This window comes from Rhincodon typus, chromosome 8 (genome assembly GCF_021869965.1).
Source record: "Rhincodon typus isolate 14 chromosome 8, sRhiTyp1.1, whole genome shotgun sequence".
In the NCBI taxonomy this organism is placed as follows: Eukaryota; Metazoa; Chordata; class Chondrichthyes; order Orectolobiformes; family Rhincodontidae; genus Rhincodon; species Rhincodon typus.
This window is the reverse complement of record NC_063339.1, coordinates 61,894,000-61,914,474: the sequence shown is the minus strand read 5'-3', so window position 1 is coordinate 61,914,474 and position 20,475 is coordinate 61,894,000. Positions and strand designations below refer to the sequence as shown.

The 20,475-nt window shown below is 37.7% G+C and overlaps 1 protein-coding gene across 1 annotated transcript in view; it reads right to left on the bottom strand.

The window, feature by feature from the left end:
- Positions 1-2,135: 2,135 nt before the first annotated feature.
- The window catches only part of spred1 (sprouty related EVH1 domain containing 1), a 92,220-nt gene continuing 73,880 nt past the window's right edge, over positions 2,136-20,475 (bottom strand). The window contains exons 5-6 of the mRNA XM_048600302.1: positions 8,993-9,154; positions 2,136-7,166 (exon numbers count right to left, since the gene is read on the bottom strand). Coding sequence (XP_048456259.1) covers positions 6,507-7,166; positions 8,993-9,154 — 822 coding nt within the window. The 3' untranslated portion in view covers positions 2,136-6,506. The remainder of the gene's footprint in view (positions 7,167-8,992; positions 9,155-20,475) is intronic.

The following is a 20,475-nucleotide window of genomic DNA, read 5'->3' as shown; positions in this document are numbered from 1 at the left end:
CCTTTCTGCTCCTATGATGCTGCTTGGCCTGCTGTGTTCATCCAGCTCTGCACCTTGTTGTCTCTCATACAAATGGTGTGACTGGAGTGCCAAATAATAAGTCCCAGCAGGTGATCCAAAGTGTCAGACGGTGTGAGTAAAGTGTCAACAGCTGAATAACAAGCGAAGGGATGACCTGTAATCTGATTAAATGAGGCAGAGAGGTAATTACAAAAATTTTAAAATAAGGTGCTGCTGGAGACAAACCAAATGACTGGAATAACATGATAGATATAAGAGTCGCATGCTGAGGGTCTAACCAAAGTCATAATTAATCCAAAACTGTACAAACTAATTAAGGTAGAGAGATCATACAATTTATCCAGGTGATGGCGACAAAACAGGACAGTAAGGAAGGCTTTACAGATATAGAACAGTGTGGTGGAGTCACATGTAGCGCGACATGAACCCAAGATCATGGTTGAGACCGTCTTCATGGGTATGGAACTTGGTTATCAGTTTCTGCTCAGCGAATCTGCATTGTTGTGTATCTCAAAAGTTGCCTTGGAGGACACTTACCCGAAGATCGGAGGCGAAATATCCTTGACCGCTGAAGTGTTCCCCAACTGGAAGGGAACATTCCTATCTGGCGATTGTTGTGTGGTGTCCATTTATCTGTTGTCGTAGCGTCTGCATGGTTTCGCCAATATACCATGCCACGGGGCAACGTATGAGATAGACAAGATTGGCCGAGTGACATTAGTATCTACTGTGTATGTGGTGGGTGATGTTCCTACGTGTGATGGTAGTGTCCATGTTGATGACCTGACATGTCTTTCAGAAGTTGCCATGGCAGGGTTGTGTGGTGTTGTGGTCGATGTTGTCCTGAATGCTGGGTAGTTTGCTCTGAACAATGGTCTGTTTAAGGTTTGGTGGTTGTTTGAAGGTGAGAAATGAAGGCGTAGCGATGAACTTGGCAAGATGCTCATTGTCATCGATGACATGTTGAAGGCTGTGAAGAACATAGCGTAGTTTCTCTGCTCTGGGGAAGTACTGGAAGACGAAGGGTATTCTATTGGTCTTATCCCGTGTCTGTCTTCTGAGGAAGGCGTTGCGGTTTTTTGCTGTGGCACATCGAAACGATTGATGAGTTCAGCATCGTATCCCATTCTTATGAGGTTGTCCTTCAGAATGTTTAGGTGTCCGTCGTGTCTCCTCATCTGAGCAGATCCTGGGTGTGCACAGAGCTTGTCCGTAGGGGATGGCTCCTTTAACATATTTAGGGTGGAAGCTACCATGTAACAGTAGATATTGAGAGACCCTTCCTCTGTTGCTGTCTGAAGGCTTATCCTCTGTATTGTACTCATACACTTTGTTCACCCTCCTGAGCCAGAGAGTTGCTGTGATGCTGATGAATTCTGGTCTCTACAAACTGGTCCTGATTACAAAACCAATCAGTAATCTGTCTCTAGACAAAGCTTAATTTGCACACACACTTTATGTATTTACACCCGAACAAAGCAAAGGTCTAAACACAACCAAAATGAGCTCCAGTGACATTTTAAAGTACAGCTATACCTTCCACTGTCCTTTGATTCCCTTTTGGTCCACTATCCAAAATAAAGAAAACTAAAAAGAGATGGTCATAGAGTGCTACAGGGAAATGTGTCATACAAACACTCTACAGTATTGTAGAGGGTAGACATGTGGAATGAGCTGCCAAAGGAAGTGGTGGAGGCTGGTACAATTACAATTTTTAAAGGCATCTGGATGGTATATGAATAGGAAGGGTTTAGAGGGATATGGGCCAAATGGTGGCAAATGGGACTAGATTTACTTAGGATCTCTGGTTGGCACAGATGAGTTGGACCGAAGAGTCTACTTCCATGTTGTGCAGCTCTATGACTCTTATTCATCTAAAGAATGTTGTGACCTTAGTTAACTATGTCCAGTGCAAAATATCACTATTGCCCTCATTCTAGTTGCTAGTTTCAACATTATATTCCTGGAATAAGGTCAGTAGTTATTTTGGTTCGATCAGGTCTTCAAATGCAAGGCTACTGTTGAAAGTCCCTCTTTAAAATACTTTAGTTTGTACATGATGTCAACTGCTTATGACTTAAACATCAAAAAAGAATATTACAACTGACAGATTATAAAGAAATTAAAACTTATAGTTTTATTATGATAGTTATTTGATATGTCAAATTACAAGTGTATGATGTAACAAAATCAGTTACAAACTTATATATGCATATTTACATTATATATATATTCAAGAAATTAAGAAGCTACACCCTCATACATTTAAGAAATTACACCTGTGTCAGGAGTTATTAAAACTAAATTGTACATCACATACTTAGTATCTTTTCAATAAAAATAAAAATACCTAAAAACAAAATGTAACAAATACAATAGCAGTTAGATTTAAATGGAACTTTTAAAATGAACAAGCGAGGCACTTTTTGGAAGTGGGCTAGGCATCAGCAAGTGGCACAAAGCAAACATTAGGCAGTACTTAGAAAAAAAATTCAAAAACATCTAGGTACAAAGCGTTTTTTAGCTTAATGTTTTCTATTAGATAAAGTCTCAAAGTCTAACAGACATACCATTTTAATAAAAAGTAATTAGAAAATAGAACAAAAATGACAGTTCTGAGCGCATAAGTGCGCCATCAGTATTCAGCAGGGTCAATTCCTTTAGAGCTATTAGCATGCCTCTTAGGCTGTTTAAATCCACAATGCAGACATTGCATATAAATTACAGTACATGGTTAGGTGATGTACCATACTGGTTAGTAGTGCCTCATCATTCTAAGGTCAAAGTGTACCTATTACCACAAATAAAACATTTTGCTACAGCCAGCAAGTTTTTCTCTTGGAGGGTAGTCACATCTTCTAACATTACACATACAAGCACTGTCAGACCCTCCCCATCCAAAGAAAAATAAAGATAAAAGCAGCTTAAGTTTATGCTAAGAATTACTTGGTGTTAAACAGTCTACTGATAAGATTTTGTTTTTCCAATTTGAGTTGGAAATGTTTTCCAGTATGGCAGCAACATTTCATTCACATCAAGGACCTTCATAAGAATAACTACAAACTCTGAAGTCACCCGCACACGAGGAAGGGTACGAAAGGGGACATTTTGATTGAACTTAAAGATCCAAACACAATCAAAGCAGAGACTGTAACTGGTAAATGTGAAAATACCCAACAGATCTGCACAGCAGCTCAATTTCTTTAGTTTTATACAAAAAAAACTCTCTCAATCACAAGCAAAGAAACATCATCAAAAAGTCATAGGGTAGTAACTGGAAGGTTAAAGCATATTTTGTAGATTGATATCCATAAACTGCTAACTTGGAGTATAGGGTTTGCAAAAAAAAAATTCTGGCTTCAATTCATTATTCAATTTCTAATCTATGTTGTGACTATCAGCTCCACATACAGGAAAGTTTTTGTCAGATCTTGGTACTCCATACTATCTGTTTACTGTGGAAAGGCAGATGGGCAAGTTGATTTATGCCACATGTTCTTAACCAGAGCCCAGAAGGCAGGAAAAGCACAAAACCTTTAAGTACTCAAGATCTTCAGGAATTCCCGCAAAGAATAAAACTGGGCCCAGATGTCCACATTAAAAGAACACTGGAATGAAACATAGAAGGCTGTTGAATCCTTTGAAATCCCGAGAAATGAGAATTTTCACTCAGTCTATTATGCACTCGAACAGTGCAGCAATGATAGTAACCTTATACAGCACAAACTGAAATTTCTGTCAATGGCTCTGACGTGAGGGGGGTGGGGGAGTTGAGAAAAATCTTCAATGTTAAATATGCCTGTCTACAATGAACATCGATAAAAGTAGGTGGCAGGCCAGCATAATCTGATATTTTTCCTCATAACGCTTGCAGTTCTTCTGAAAGGTTCAGGCAAATTAAGAGCTTTATAAATGAGCTGTGGAAAACAGTTTTCCAAAACTTGGAGAATGAAAATTTGCAAGTAGCAACATGAATGCAGGAAGATAGACTGAAAATCACAAGCAATGTGTGAATACTCTGAGCACAATTTAGAATTTATGTTTCCCAGTGTGCAGAATACTGATGAAACATAAGTTTCTAAGCACACAGATGAAATCCTATCATGAAAAATTACATACAACAATGTTTAAAAACTCAAACAGCAAAATGAAAAAATTCTCCCCATCACCAAACATATTCTAGTGAAGCCATTCTGCAATTAAGTACAAAACTAGAAACAAGCTCTTTTTAAAATTAAGTCTCATATCTTTAGCCTCTACTTTTCAATGTGAAATAATACTCAAAGTTGGCTTATGTACAGAAAGCTGTCAGTCCATTCCATCTACTCACAGCTGATAAATATCAATGCATCCTATTGTGGAGTATTTTACAGATGGTATTATATATTTACATATCTAAAAATTAGAACTTGGGCAAGTAACTTTGACAAAGCCCTAAATTTTATACATATATTTTGTGAATAAATATTTGATAAAATTTAGAAGCATCAAATCTTAGGAATGAATTGGTCCTGGCACAACCACAACAGCTCAATTTTCCCTTCCACAGTCATGGATATGTACACAGGATTCAAAGGTGTGCACGGTCAATGTATCAAAATTAAATGCACCTGGATGTGGTATTAAACATTTAAGGTTATTCTACATACTGTTTGACTAATTATAACCATTGGGTTTGCAGAAATTAGTGAATGACTCCAAATAATTATATGCTTTTTTAAAAAAATTGAGTATTAATTTTGAGTCTACAAATGTAATTAGTTGAAGCTCTAAACCAGTCTTTATTGTGAATAGTTTAGGTACTAGTCCTTCAAGTTTGTAATGTGCTCCCACTAGTAACCTCCCAACCAGAACTGTAGATTTAAATTTGAAAATTCATCTCACCCGTGCACACCTGAGTTCTTTGGATATATACTTAAGTATAAACCATTTTGCTTGGTAGCACAGAAAAGGAGTACTGCTGAAAAAACGAGTCATGTTGTCCACACATTCATCAGCATAAATGTCAGAACGCCAAATTTCAAAGGAGGCAACAATCTATAATGCAAGTTAACTCTGATTGGATTCAACTTGCCAACCAATCACCACTTTTTCTCATGTGGTACAAACTCTTGCTTTCTTTGAAATTTGTAATTCCTGTGCTCGTCTTAATGAGTGCATGACAAAATGTTTGACATCGTATTGTTGTTTTCAGCAATCTATGCCATGCCTATTTACATATCCACTGGAGAATGTAGATGTGGGTATGCCTATGTGTACAATTAAACAGGGAAAGGTAGCACTTAATGTTTGTTTTAACTAATTGAAAGCATTCACTTAATGATCTGAGAATAACAAAGTAAACTATTTTACCATCTTGCATAAAATGTTCTATAGTATGTTTAATTTATAAATTAAAACCAGGATTTTGCTTTTTCAAAACTGCATCTACAATGTTTCTGGTGGGCTGTTGAAAGATAGGTCTGAAATACTTGAATTGACTGTACTCCAAACTTTAGATTTTTAACAGTATGACACCCGGTTACATAAATGCAAGAAGTCGTATGATATTCTTGGACTACCAACAGAAAACTTGCTGATTGAGCAAAAATATTATAAGTGTTTTTAAAGATATCTAAAATTAAGTATGCCACTAGCTTGCAATTTGGTTCACAGACAACACCCATACACAGGGAGAAAATAAAACAGAATGTGCTTAATCACCACCATGAAAATTTAGTAACCAATTTTAGTCTTCAGGAAGGAAGGTGAAAAATTGTTCAACTGAAGCAAAATCGAATGTGAATAGAAATGCATGCATATTACAATGAATTAAAAACAAAATAACTATCTATGTCCATTACAGGTCAACATTTTTGTTTCCCAACATAGAAGAACTGAAAAGATAAATGGTTTTATTGCGAAAGTATGAGCCACCTCAAGTTTAGTTATATAGAGTTTGACACTTTATATATGTTAAATATCTAATTATTCACAGACAGTAAGGTCACCTGCACTGCCAGTTAAATGATTCTTTAAATGCGCATAGTAAGTAAATACCTATTAGAACCAAAGCCTAAAACAATTTGAAATCTTTCTGAACAAAACTCAGTTGCCTAGTGCTTTTAGTCTAATACTTCAGTCTCATCTGTAAGAGTTTCATGTGAGAAACCAGAGCCCATAGTCAACTCAATGTACAAAACTGCAAAATTAATCCCTTCCACAGAATCACATTCAGTACTCACTGAACAGCCAAGAGCAAAGAACTCTCTGCTTTACAAAATCTTCTCAAGTTAGGCTGTGCCATGCAAAGTATTAGACTGTGGTGGCCTTGCGTAGGGCCGTGATCATTTAAAACATATTACTTCTCCTCGAGCCTTGGAAACTTGCACAGCTCTGCAATTGCTGCTGGCTTTTAATACCAGTAGGCCATAACCCTTGAGACACAGGGTTGATGCTGCCTGGAGAGGAACTATTAAGCCCAGCTTGACTCCCAATTGGTCACATCATCCAGCTGCTTTGTGCTTCCCTCCACAACATCCACACATTTCACCACAGTGGTGACATGCTCTCAGAGGAAGATAGCAGCACATACATGGTGCAATGACAGACAAGGCTATAAGTGCCAGCCATCGCAAACAGAACTTGTCATCACTAGTGTCACACGAGCATGGATCAGAGAAATCTCCCTCAGAGTCCGACATGCAGTGGTAGAGCATACTCTCAGCACACAGCATGCAGCTCACTTGATAAATGCATTTCTTGATGGGGTCTGGAGCATCCTGACACTGTCCTCTCCGGTTTTCCTCATGATTAAAAATGTCTCGACAATATATACAACGAGAGCGTTCTCCATCCTCTTTCCTTCGCCTGGATTTTTTTGATTTTAGTGAAGGGGATGGCTGTGTTTTGAATACAATAGAACCTTTTGAATCTTTAATGTGTTCAGTTTCAATCCCTTCCACAGAAGGATATACATAATCGTGTTTTTTAGATTCAGGTTTGAAGCACACATACGAGTCTATTTCAGTTTCCAATTCATTTTTTCGTACATTGGGATGTCTGTAGTCTTCATAGCCCCTAATCAATACATCCTTTCGAGGGTTTATCCTCACAACCTCATCTTCGTCCTGAAAACTGACATGCCTAGTTTGTTTTAACATAATCTGAAAAAGATTGAAAAATTTCTTGTTAGAGGAAATCGAAAACATGCAGTTGAATGATACAACTTTAAGATTTAAAAACAATTTTTAATGGAAACCTTTCATAGAATATCTCAGCCAGGAGGTCCCAAGGAATTAATTTTGCAGCTGCTGTGTGCAAATATAGTAATAGCTCAGTCATTCGTTGAGACATTTCATTTGAAGAGATGTAAAGCAACAGGACAACCTCCCACTGTGCCCCCTTGATGAATATAATGCCATTTTAAGATTTGAGATTCAAATTCAAATCAACTTTTAGAAAATGAATTGTTGTTTTTAGAAAACACACTTTTGGCCCATTGCATAATCAGCTTAGCTAGCTCCAGTCCATCACCTTTTCCTCACTTGGACCTACAAATACTTTCTCATCAGATTTGACTGGCGTTTGAAAGATATGATGGGTTTTTCACAATTCTCAGGTAATGCATTCCAGATCCTAAACACTGGGAGGGAGTTGCCCTGAAAGTCCTCAACATTGACTCCCAATCCAATGATGTCTCATGACATTAGGTCAAGCATGGGCAAGGATCCTGCTGCTATTATCTCCTGTCACTTTCCCTCCCTCACCCAAGTTGATGAATCAGTACTCACTCATGTTGAAATCAGTAGAAGAACCACTGACAAAAGGACACAGGGAAAGATGTTGTGAAACTTAAAAGGGTTCGGAAAAGATTTACAAGGATGTTGCCAGGGCTGGATGGTTTATGTTATAGGGAGAGGCTGAATAGGCTGGGGCTATTTTCCCTGAAGCGTTGGAGGCTGAGGGAAGTTAATAAAATCATGAGCACATGGATAGGTCAAGGTCTCTTCCACATCTCGAACTCCACTTGAGGAACCCAGCATTACAGATGCCAGCCTTCAGCCAATTTGATATCGCTTTACATGATATCAAGAAATGGCTGGATGCACTGGACACCTCAAAGGCAATGGGTCTTGAAAATATTCGAGTAACAGTATTGAAGATTTGTGTTTCAAAATTAGCCACATCCCTAGGCAAACTGTTCTAGCATACATATAACACTGGAATACGCCCAATATGGAAATGTGACCAGGCATGTCCCATCTACAAATCGTAGAATAAATCTTACCCGGTCAATTACCGCTCCTTCTCTTGACAGCTAGCAAAGTGATGGATGGGCTAATCAGCAGTGCTATCAATTGGCATTGGGTCCGCAATAACCTGCCCATTGTTGCTGTTTGGGTTCTGCCAGGTCTACTCAGCTCCTGATCTCATTACAGCCTCCAAACGTAGATAAAAGATTAAAACTGCATTGCTTAAGTGACAGGGAAAAGTGAATGACTTTGACATGAAGGCAGTATTTGTCTGAATGTAGCATCAGAGAATCCTAGCAACCTGGAGCCAATGGGAATTTGGGGGAAAGCTTTCCCCTGGCTGGAGTCATACCTAGCACAAAAAAAGATGATTGTCATTGGTGGTCAATCATTTAAGCTCTAGAATATCTCTGCAGGAATTCTTCAGGGTCATGTCAAAGGCCTAAACATCTTTAGCTGCTTCATCAATGACCTTCCCTCCACTACATGAGAAGTGACCCAGCTAGCAGTGGTCACGTCCCTTGAATGAATATAAGTCTACTCTTCCTTTATTTTTCTTTCAAAATTGCATCTTTGGTCCATAATTTGGTCACACATTTAACTTTATGAGGTCGTGACAAGAGATAGTGTCAATGTGAGGTGGAATCATACAAAACAAACTACTACAAATAATTTGCCCATTTTATCACCATAAAGTGTCACATTACCCTTCTTAGCTGCTGAACATGAAAAATTACCTGATTCTGTTGAGCAGGAAAGTATAATCTTCGAGAACCAAAATCCTCAAATGGAGGCGTTCTAACATAGCAGCTTCTGCAAGGATCATTTGTCACTACAGTATCATGCCGTGAAATTCGCTCTTTTCTGATCAAAGAATTAGTATCACTTTCTTGTGCAGGCTGAAACAAAACCCAAAAATCCTTCATTATTTTGACAGACAATGATCTTGCAACTATAATGGTACATCTCCATACTGACCACCAGAGGTCATCATATCATAATACCTGGAAACATTGCATTGAAATGCCAAATATCAGATTTCCTGGGGTTCAACTTATGCAGAATTGATGGTAATCTGTCAGTATTTGTTGTCATCATGCCTCAACCTGACTGAACTTCCAGGAGATCAGGTATGCACAGAAATCCTGACGGAACATTTGTCACGCAGAGCTCCAACACAGGCTGTGGAGCTCTTAAGAGCCTACAATGGCAAAATCAGTCAGAGTTTCAATATCTCACTCCCATATTTCATATCAGAAACCCCACAATAAAGTTCTGGCTTGTTCAATTTGGTGTAACTTGGTTTTTGATGTTTGCAGCATTAAATAAAATTTGATGGATAACTGATCCTTTGTAAAAAGGATTTTATAATCATGAACTTCTGTTAAACAACTTGACATCATGATACACAAGTTTCAGTCCAAAACTATGTTGAAACATATTTCATTTTCTACTGTTAGCAAACTAAATGGACGCTTGAAAAACTGGAATCAATTTAAAGTTGAATTTGAGTAGAGAATGTCGTAAAGGAATTAGTTAACTTCAGTGCTTCAATTGTCTTTTTAGATTGTTTTAAAAGTCAATAAGAATCATTCTGAATGTACTAGCTATTTAAAAAAATTATTGAAAATATAATGGTTTATGCAATGTATTAATTGCACTTCATTTTCCTTCTAATTTTAATCATGTGACATTTCTGCAGCTGACAGAGCTAACAAACACATGGAGATAGCAGGAACTGCAGACATTGGAGTCAGAGACAACACAGTGTGGAGCTGGAGGAACACAGCAGGCCAGGCAGCATCAGAGGAGCAGGTAAGTTGACGTTTCAGGTCGGGACCCTTCTGCTCTTTGATAACAAGCTCTCTGCCACCGAATCCAAGAGACTACTCTGCACTGGTGGACTAAAATAGCATCTACTAGAAGTCTATTAGCAACACTTTTACCATTAAAGCTGTTCTCACAGGGTGGAGCTTGTCCCTATTAATTACATACATCCACCACTAAAAGGTTTACTACATATCAACTGGAAATAGGAACCCTTCAGTTTCCCCTTCCCCTCTGCCCAAAACTTTGAAACTCAGGTGCTAATGTTCACATTATGGCCAACTTTCATACAGTGGTGGCACGATAAACACGAACCCGATTTGTTCTGTGTGCTGGTCCCACATATATCTTCCAGGTTCAGCCAAATTAAAATTCTGCAGGCAAGTTCCCTGCATCATCGAGTCCCTCCTTCAATTGGCAAGAATCACCTGTAACTGACTAAGAGAAGCTTTTCGTAAGCACTGGGGATGAGAACTGTGTTCATTTAGTCACATCGAGTGCTCATTCCTGTAAGTGGGCAGTCAGGTATGCTAATGGACCACTAATGTGACACAGAGGAGAAATGGAGAACTGTACCAATCTTTCTGAGTTCTGAGGAAGGTTCACCGGACCAGACTCTGTTTTTCCTTCACAGATGCTGCCGGACCTGCTGAGCTTTTCCAGCAACTTTGTTTTTGTTCCTGATTTACAGCAACCACAGTCCTTTCGGTTTTTATTTAGTACCAATCTTTCAATATGTAAAGTTCCATTATATACTGTTTATTTATGGTGTCAATCTTCTGTATGAAAATATATTTTTAACTTAGCGCATATAGCTTAATTTACAGTTACATCTTATTCATCTGCAACCCTTAATCACAACCAACATTTTTCAATCACAGTGGCATTTGCAGGATTCTCAATGTACCTCTCAACGTAGGTTTATGGCTGGGAACTTATAGGTGCCAAGTACAGGTTGCTTGCTTCCCCTTTAGGAAGGAGACAGCAAAGTGAATTACATGAACATTGTTGGGTTATATAAGGGTTTCAGAAAGGTTTAAGACAAGATTTCATGCCAGCTACACACTTCATAGCTGCACCCTTTGTAGATGTTAAATCAAAGCATTAATATGAGTGAATTAGCTGAGAACAGCACATTAGTGATGGTGGAAACAGGAACTAGTTACTGATGAATCATATTTTGTAACAGTAAGGCATGGGCATTACACTATTGTCAGCAGTATAAACAACAAAACTCCAACAGCAATGAACCCTAGCGATATAGTGGTACCAGATGACTACTTAGAGCAAAAAGGGTTGTAAGGATACTCAGTTGAAGGTGAAACAATTTTTAAAAAAAATTTAAATGTGACCAAACTGAGGGCATATTGCTAAAGATTTTCATCTTGAACTCATGAGGACCAACACAAGAACACCAAATTTCAACTAATCACAACCACTGACACTACAGGACGAAAGGGTACTGAGTGCTTAGCAAGTCAACTCTGATTGACCGAGGCACTGCCATACAGAAAGCATCACTGACCTGTAAGCTTCCAATACTCACAGGTAATTCAAATAAAATGCAAGACTTAAATATGTTTCTTTTGTGTGCAGACCTTGTACATGAATGTATGTTGTTTCTAGCAAGCGTAAATACTTGGGGGAAGTCTACAGTTCCCTTCTTTTTTTCTCCATGGCAACTTCTTGGCCAATCAGAAATTATTAAGCAGTCTTTTCTCCTGCAGTGTAAATTGTTGTGATTGTTTGGTATTTAGTATTCCTGCGGTATTCCTGATGAGTACAAGATAAAAGTTTGAGATTGAGGGCAAGGATGATTTCTCTATAATCCATTCATTTCCCAGATTGACAAATGCAGATTTAAGAAGTTTTAGATTGGCATTTTAAGCTGGTAGCTTGGTAATGCATTTCAAATCTCTTTGGCTTTTTTGCTGCACCAGTTATATCCCCAAGGTCAGTGTTATCTATTCAGAAAACATAGGAATTAGGATTGTGAATTGACAATTTTGTCTTTTGAGCCCGCTCCACTATTCAACATAATCATGGCTGATCTTATCCTGTCTCAACTCCACTCTCCTGATCTGACTGAGGTATATAAAATGCTAAAGGGGACTGCTAAGGTGGACGTTGAACACATGTTCCCCATTGTGGGATGGACTCAAACAAGGGGTCATAGATATAGAGTGAAAGGAGATAGGTTCAGAACTGATATGAGGAGTAACTACTCCCCTCAGAGGATTGTGAATCTGTGGAACTCACTGCCCCAGAGTGCAGCGGAGACAGAATCAATCAAAAGATTCAAGAAAGAAATAGATATGTTTCTGACGAAAAGCACAATAAAAGGCTATGGGCAGCTGGCAGAAGAGTTGGAGTTGAGACCAGGGTAAGAGCAGCCATGATCATTTTAAATGGAAGAGTGGGCTGGAAGGGCCGAATTGCCTGCTCCTAATTCCTATGTTCCTGTCTGTTACTCCTATGCTTACAATGCATGCTTTTCTGCACAGTGTCAATATAATTAATAGCACACAAGCAAGGGACTTTAAAAAAAAATAGCCTTTGTATCTGCCTTCTGCCCCCACCCCATTCCGATCTGCCCTCAGGAATCTTCACAAGTAAACTTGCACTTGACCACTCTGTCCGTGCAAATTACCAATCCATCTCCAGTCTCTCTATCCACCTCAAAAATCCTTGCACATGTTGTTGCCTTTCAAAGTCATGGCCGTCTTCCCACCAATCAGGTTTCACCCTCAAAATCACAAATTACATCTTATGCAGTGTGACCTGATAAACCATCCCTTCTCATCCTTCTTCATCAGTCTTAAGTCTTTGACCACATTATCCTCCTGAAATTGCACCTTCTCAATTCTCCAACTGGGTGACACACTGCCAGATTCTATTCATATGTATACATTCACAACAATAGAAATCACATGAGACGGCTTTGAGGCTTTGTTTTCCAATTTGACAATGCCTCCTATTTAAAAGCTAATCTTTTATATTCAATTTCCTTCATGGTCTTACTCCTTCTCCAGTGCATGTTTGCTGCATTCAACCTAATTCCTTTTGCACATTCCTATTTTCATTGATTCACGATTGACTGCTGTCACTTCAGTGTCGTAGGCCCAAGTTCTGGAATTTCCTCCCTAGCGATTTCTGCCTCTCTCCCAGTCTTTAATATAACCAAATTTGTAACAAGCTTTGGAATGTTTTACAATGCTGAAGGCATTAAATAAATGCAAATTATCCTTGTTGACATTTCATAGCAGCTATTATAAATACCATGTGCCATGGTAGTTATTTGTCACTCTGTAAGAAAGGTAAAATGGAAAGGCACCAAAACAGATTCAAATAATAAAATCATAAAGGCTTGTTTTTACATCTGGTCAGAAAAACAATAGATGCCATTTACAATCTTCACTAGTCGCACTCTCCAAAGTCAGTTCCAATGATAAGTTGTTAACCTAAAACAAGGGTTTTAGCTTTAGACCCTTCTGAAGTAGGGTCTAGGCCCGAAATGTCAGCCTTCCTGCTCCTCTGATGCTGCTTGGCCTGCTGTGTTCATCCAGCTCTACACCTTGTTATCTTAACCTAAAACATTAACTCTGTTTTAGTCAGTCCACTGACCTGCCAAGTATTTCCAGAAGTTTCTGTACTCACTTCAGACTTCCAGCATCCACAGCATTATGCTTTGCTTTCGCATCCAGTTGGTTCAGACTCTTAAACAATTTCTTTCTGCCACATGCTTGACGGCAAGGGTTCCAAGTTGACTTAGACCAAGTTCAGCCCTCTAAGCTATCAATCACAGCTGCTTTCCTGAGGCAACACCTACTCCTCTGATGTGCAGTCAGGAGGCTCATGCATTCATAGCTAAACTCATCACTGTTTCAATGGATTAAAGCAACTCCTAGACCTTTAAACATTGCAAAGACCTATCTTCTTTGATTACATACAACATGAAAAATTAACTGTACACAAAAATCCTTCCCTTGGATAGTTAATGAAATACTAAAACACGTTTATGGTGAATTCCAGACTATTAGCTTATTATTAAGGAAATTGTGTTCATTTTTGAGAAAACTAATTTGACATAATTTTCCATCTACAAAAATAACCAGGCACATAATGAGATAAAGCCAATCTCTATTAAAATTTAAATCAACATGAAAATTTGCTAATTTAAATCTTCTTCCTATTCCCCTTCCTAATTCCAGTTACCCTGGCTGAGGACTGAAGCATTTTCACAATAAAACATTCATCAATGAAGATTCTCATGAAAACAGTTGCTTCATAACAAACGCAGCTTTAAGTTAAAATTTAGACTTTACGTTCAAAATATACTTGTTTTGAAAAACAGGTTTAAACTTTAAAAAAAGCCATAATTAGAATAATAAATATTTATAAATCAACTCTCCAGAAACAACCCTGGAGTTTTAATGAGATGGCCTTTGGCATTACCATGCAATAAGTTCAGACTTTACATCACTTTGTGTTTGTTGCTGAACTGAAGAAACAGTTTCAATAGCACAAGTTTACAACCTAGTATTTAGTGTATTTTCACACTCAATCTGATCCATTTTGTCGGAAACATTTTCGTACAAGCATTTTGTATCATGTCACTTATTGCCTTAGTGAGGGGCCCATTTCCTGTTGTTTACCAAATTAAAGACCACTTTCCAAATTTGCAATTCATTTAAACTAGCAAACTGAAATTGCAAAAGGCATTCACACATTGCAGCCAGTTTAGACATAAACAATGGACATTTTTAAAAAGCAACTGAGCGCTTAAAAACTGCAACCACCACCACCCACATTCTGTGACTATATTACTTTGCTCTGACAAAGGTTGGTGAGTTCTGTCTGTAAAAAGCAACCCATGGCAGCTTTTATGTAAAACGGAAATCTGGTTTTCTCCCAGCTGCTGTTATAGTAATTACTGTCCTGTGGTTGCTAAGAGATGTTTCCTATGATATTTTTTTCCTTCAAAGTACTAAAATGGATGATGGGTAAAGTAACAAAATTGATTCCAGCTGCAAGATGTTGAGACAAAAAAAACAGCTGCAAGGAAAATGGGATCCAGACTCAGTTTCCCTTCTTCAAAGTATGAGACCTTCCTTTTCCCCTTTCTATAGACTTGAGTTCAAGAAGAAAATCATTAACAGCTTTAAAAAAAATGCTCTGCTTTTATTATAGCTCCTGACACGATTTAGCAACAGGAAAGATTAGTGGGATACACTTCCCTTTGGATTCTTACACTCTGGATTCTTATATTTTACATGTTATGAAACAAGTTAGCTATTGTGTGAAATGTAAAACAGAGTGTTATTTCAACATTAGCAGATTAATTAGGAAGTAGTGACAAATGTATCCTACCTTCAAATTAACTAATTTAACACATAATATTTAAAAATTTGGTAAGCGTCACCTCAGATTACTTCAAAGTTCACAAAGGTAAGTTTCAAGAAAACTACAATGTTTGCTTATCTAGTATAAAATTAATTAGTGAATTGGTTAAGTCAGTAGTTAAACCTGCTACTATATACTTTGTTATTAAAAAAAGGATATAGGGACTAAGAGCTTGAAGAAGACCTATGCCAGTAAGATAAATATGCTCAGTTCAGTAAAAAAAGTTCTCAAGATATTCGAGATAACAAGGTGTAGAGCTGGATGAACACAGCAGGCCAAACAGCATCAGAGAAGCAGGAAAGCTGACGTTTCGGGCCTAGACCCTTCTCAAGATATTCATTTGAGTGCTAAATTTAACTTTATTCAAATAGCATAGCTGAAGATGCACAGAATTCGACAAGATTAAAGGTTGAGGTTTCTTCAATGTTGTGCTTAGTCTTTCTTTCCAATTTGCAGTTTACTAGTCCTTCCCACAAACACCAGATTATAGAGAAGTTGCAATGATGCTAAGAAAGATTGCAATGAGCGTGAGTTATGGCGCAATCTGCATGATGTTAAACTACAGCCTGTGGCTTCTACTTTGGAGGTAAACAGCAATCTGACTGCAAATTATACTAGAGATAACAAGGTGTAGAGCTGGATGAACACAGCTGGCCAAGCAGCACCATAGGAGCAGGAAGGCTGACGTTTCAGGCCTAGACCCTTCATCAGAGAAAAAAAAATAATTATACTACTTTCTTTTTAAAAATTGTTTTTCTCCGGAGGTGTCTGATGGAACTCATTTACATATCAGTATACATAAAATTTGCCAGCACAATAATGAGCGTTTTAGAATTTGGAATGGCAATTTGGTACTACTTGGCTAATGCAGTTGAAAATGGGTTTATTGTTAAAATGGGCACTTTAAATCAGCATCTAGGCTCATTGCTTAAACCAACTTCAAAATAACTGAAAATGACTAAAATATACAGAAAATAGTGCTAGTTAGATTCATGTACAGTAGTCAGTTTCACAGTTCAAATATAAAATATTATATGCAAAAACTTTTCAAGTCTGTCTATTAGTGCCCTTATGTCTTATAAAGCCTTGAAGGCAAGATGCGTAAGTAAAAACTTGCAATGGTAATTAATTTAATTTGGGTTGGGTCCAACTGCTAGCTTGAATTTTTAAAATAAAAAAAAATGAAAATCCATTTGACAACCAGACGTAAATCGCAAATTGAATTTCACGTGACCTTCTCCACTGGTTTGTTCCATTTTGCATGAATTGTACCAAAAATGGGTGACTTAGCATACTTCAATATCCACCTCCATAAACTCTAGGATCATTTCAATTGATATAGAAAGAAAAAAAAAAGCAGAAACAATTTTGTCCTTAATCCAGAAAGTTTTACACCATTGAAGCTAAATGATCATTTTGAAAGAAAATCATACCTGAACTGGGGATCCAATCTTTGGCCTCAGATCTAAATGCACATTATGGTGTGTTTTAATTGCAGGCTCAATATCAGTCCACTAATACAAAAGGATTTTGACTGCTGGAATCTCAAAAACCTCACCATCTTTACACACAATGCAACACAATAGGATAGATCTATTTTCACATTAATCAATAATCCATTTTACACTGACAAATTGAAAATTTACTGACAGCAAACAGAGGTTTCATTGTGTCTCTACAACTCGAATATTATCTGTTACTCTTCATCAGCTGTCTATGAACTCCTAAAGTAAGATTTAATAAGCACCAAATAAGTATCCTCACTAGTTAAATTAAGCTGAGTTCACAAAATCGTAAGTGCTAACAGCCAACAGTTGACAAATGAGATCAGAAAACCGACAGTTGTATCTCATCACCACCATAAACCATGCACATCCGTTTTCATTGAATACATAAAGCATTTGTAACCAGATGAATTAATTACTTATTGCTTGCAAAACACAAACAAAATAGAAAAGCAGTGGGTGTGGTGGGGATCTAAGTAGACCTAATGATAAAGGATGGCCTAAAGCCAGTAGTAAGGAAGGATTTTGGCTTCAGAAGATCAGGAAGCAGAATCAGTATGGGTTAAGCAAAAACAAGGAGCAGAAAACATTGGTAGGAGTAGTTAATAGATCCCCTACAGCAACAATAAATATCTATATAGCACACTAATTTTTTTTTTAAAGTCCCATGTCTCACAGGAACATTATAAAACAAAATATGTCATTGAGCCACACATGACCTCTAGCAGTGGCTTCGCTTATGGGCTGAGTATTAATCAAGAAATAAAGAGGAGGTGGTTGGAAGGATAACACTGTAACTATGGGGAACTTTAACTTTCATATCAACTAGAAAAGTGATATTGGCCAAAGGTAGTTTTGAGGTTTAGTTCATTGAATGTATTCCAGACAGTTTCCTAGATCAGTGTATCAGGGAACTAAGGAGGAAACAGGATGCTCTAGATATGAAACAGAAATTGCTTGAAAATCTCAGCAGGTCTGGCAGCATCTGTGGAAAGAAATCAGAGTTAACGTTTCGGGTCCAGTGACCCTTCTTCAGAATGGATGATTATATAGGATATTTTAGATCTGGTCTTGTGCAATGAGACAGACTGAATTAGTTTTCCCATAGTAGGGGATCCTCTGGGAAGGGTGATCATATTATGATTAACTTCAGATCAAGTTTGAATGTGCCATGTTGAAGTCCAAAATTATAGTCTCAAATAAAGCTAGTTACTTAGGTATGGTGGTGTGGAGGTGGTATGGCAAAGATGGACTGAGAAATCAGATTAAAAAATACAGTGGCATAGGTAATGAAAAATGTTTGAAAATAAATTCAAAGTTCTCACTGATTGACATTCTTTTAAGAAATAAAACCTCCATGAGAAAAATGCTCCACGCAAGGCTAACTTAACAGGTTACAAATTGCATTAGATTAAAAGAGGTTTATAATAATTTCAGTTAGCGGGCTGAGAGTTTTAGAAACCAGCGAAGGATGATCAAAAAATGGTAAGGAATGAGAATATAAGAAAATTAATAAAAGATATGAAACAGATTGAAGACCTTCTAGAAATAGCAACAAAAGTGAGCATGATCCCTCAAAGACTGAGACAAGACAAATAAGAATAAACAGGGAACAAGAAAATGACAAAAGACATTGAACAAATATTGTGCAAGTATCTTCACAATAGAGGTCACAAAAACATACCAGAAATAGTAGGAACCAAAGATCTAATTAGATCACAGTAAATTTGAAGCAAATTTGTACAGAAAAAGCACTGGAGATATTAATGAAGCTAAAAACCAACAAATGTTTTCAACTTAAGTCCAGATCTGAAGACACATATTGGAATTAAAATGTTAATGCTGTTTCTCTTTCCAGGATGTTGCCAGACCGGCTGAATTTTCCTATGGTATGCTTGGTTTTTATTTCACATTTCCAGCATCCACAATATTTTCCAATTATATAAATCTTCTGGACCTGACATTTGACATGTAAGACATATCTCAAGTAACTGCAGATACAATGACCATAATGGTATGAACTTCCAAAATTCCCCACATTCTGGAAGGTTCTCAGCGGATTGGAATTTGGCAAATATAACTTTGCTATTCAAGACAGGGAGAAAAAAACAAGGAACTACAGGTCAACTAACGTGACATAACAAGTCAAGAAAATGTTGCAGCCCACTATGTAGAAAGTGATACAGGACTCTTTAAAAATCATGATAACAATAAGCATGGTCAATATGGTTTTGTGAAAGGTTAATCTGTGTTTAACAAGGCTATATGTGTTTGCTTGAAGATATATAAAAAAAAGTTGATAAATGAAAAGCAGTGGATGTAGCATACATAAATTTTCATAAGTTAATTACTAAAGCACTACATGAATGTTTGTTACACAAGGCAGCAATTAATAGGATTGGAAAGGATAGAGGGTTGCTTGAAGGATGCAACAAACAGTAGGAATAATTGAATAATTCTGTTTGTCAGGGTAGTACAATGAGATTCCATAAGGATTAGTGCTGTGGCCTTAGCTATTACAGTCCATATTACCGACTTGATAAAGGGACTGAGGATAATGTATCCAAGTTTGCTGACGATACAGAGGCTGCAGAATTTGTAAAGGGATTGTAGACAGATTGAGTGAGTGGATATAATTGCAGAGAGAATATATTTGAAGAAATGTGAGGTTGTTCACTCTGGCAGGAAGGTTAAAATAATTAAATAATGAGAAATTAGTAAATATTGGTGTTCTGCAAGAGACACAATGTTGATATAAAAGGTAGTGTGTGAAACTGGGAAGACAGATAGAATGTTGGCTCTCATTGCAAATGGGGTGAACAGAAGAGTAAGGAAACTTTACTGGAATTGTATAGATCTTTGATGAGCTCACACCTGGAATACTGTGCACAGTAAGCAAGAAAGAGTGTATTTATCTTAAACAGGGTTCAAAAAAGATTCACTGCATTGATTCCTCAGAGAAAAGATTGTACAGTATGGGCCTACGCTGTCTTCACATTTTGAAGAATGGGAGATGATCTCACTGTGGTAACAGAAGTTTGAGAGGATAGAACACAGAGTCTGCTTCCACTGGATGCAGAGTGTAAAAAACTGGGTCATCATCTGAGGATAAAGGGTCAGCCATTTAGGACTAAAAAATGGAGAAATTTCTTCACTCAGACCAATGTGAACCTTGGAACTTCTCTACCAAAGTTGTGAGTAGACATTCTGGACTCTAATGCGATCAAGGGGTGTGCGAAACAGGCAGGACACTGGAGATGAGACAAATGATGTAAGTCATGACCTAATTGAATATGGAGATTTAAGAGGATGTAGGCCTACTCTAGCTAAGTTCATGGATGAAGACAGTATGAATTTTTATCCGAGATAGTAGGAACTGCAGATGCTGGAGAATCTGAGATAACAAGGTGTAGAGCTGGATGAACACAGCAGGCCAAGCAGCATCAGAGGAGCAGGAAGGCTGACGTTTCGGGCCTAGACCCTCT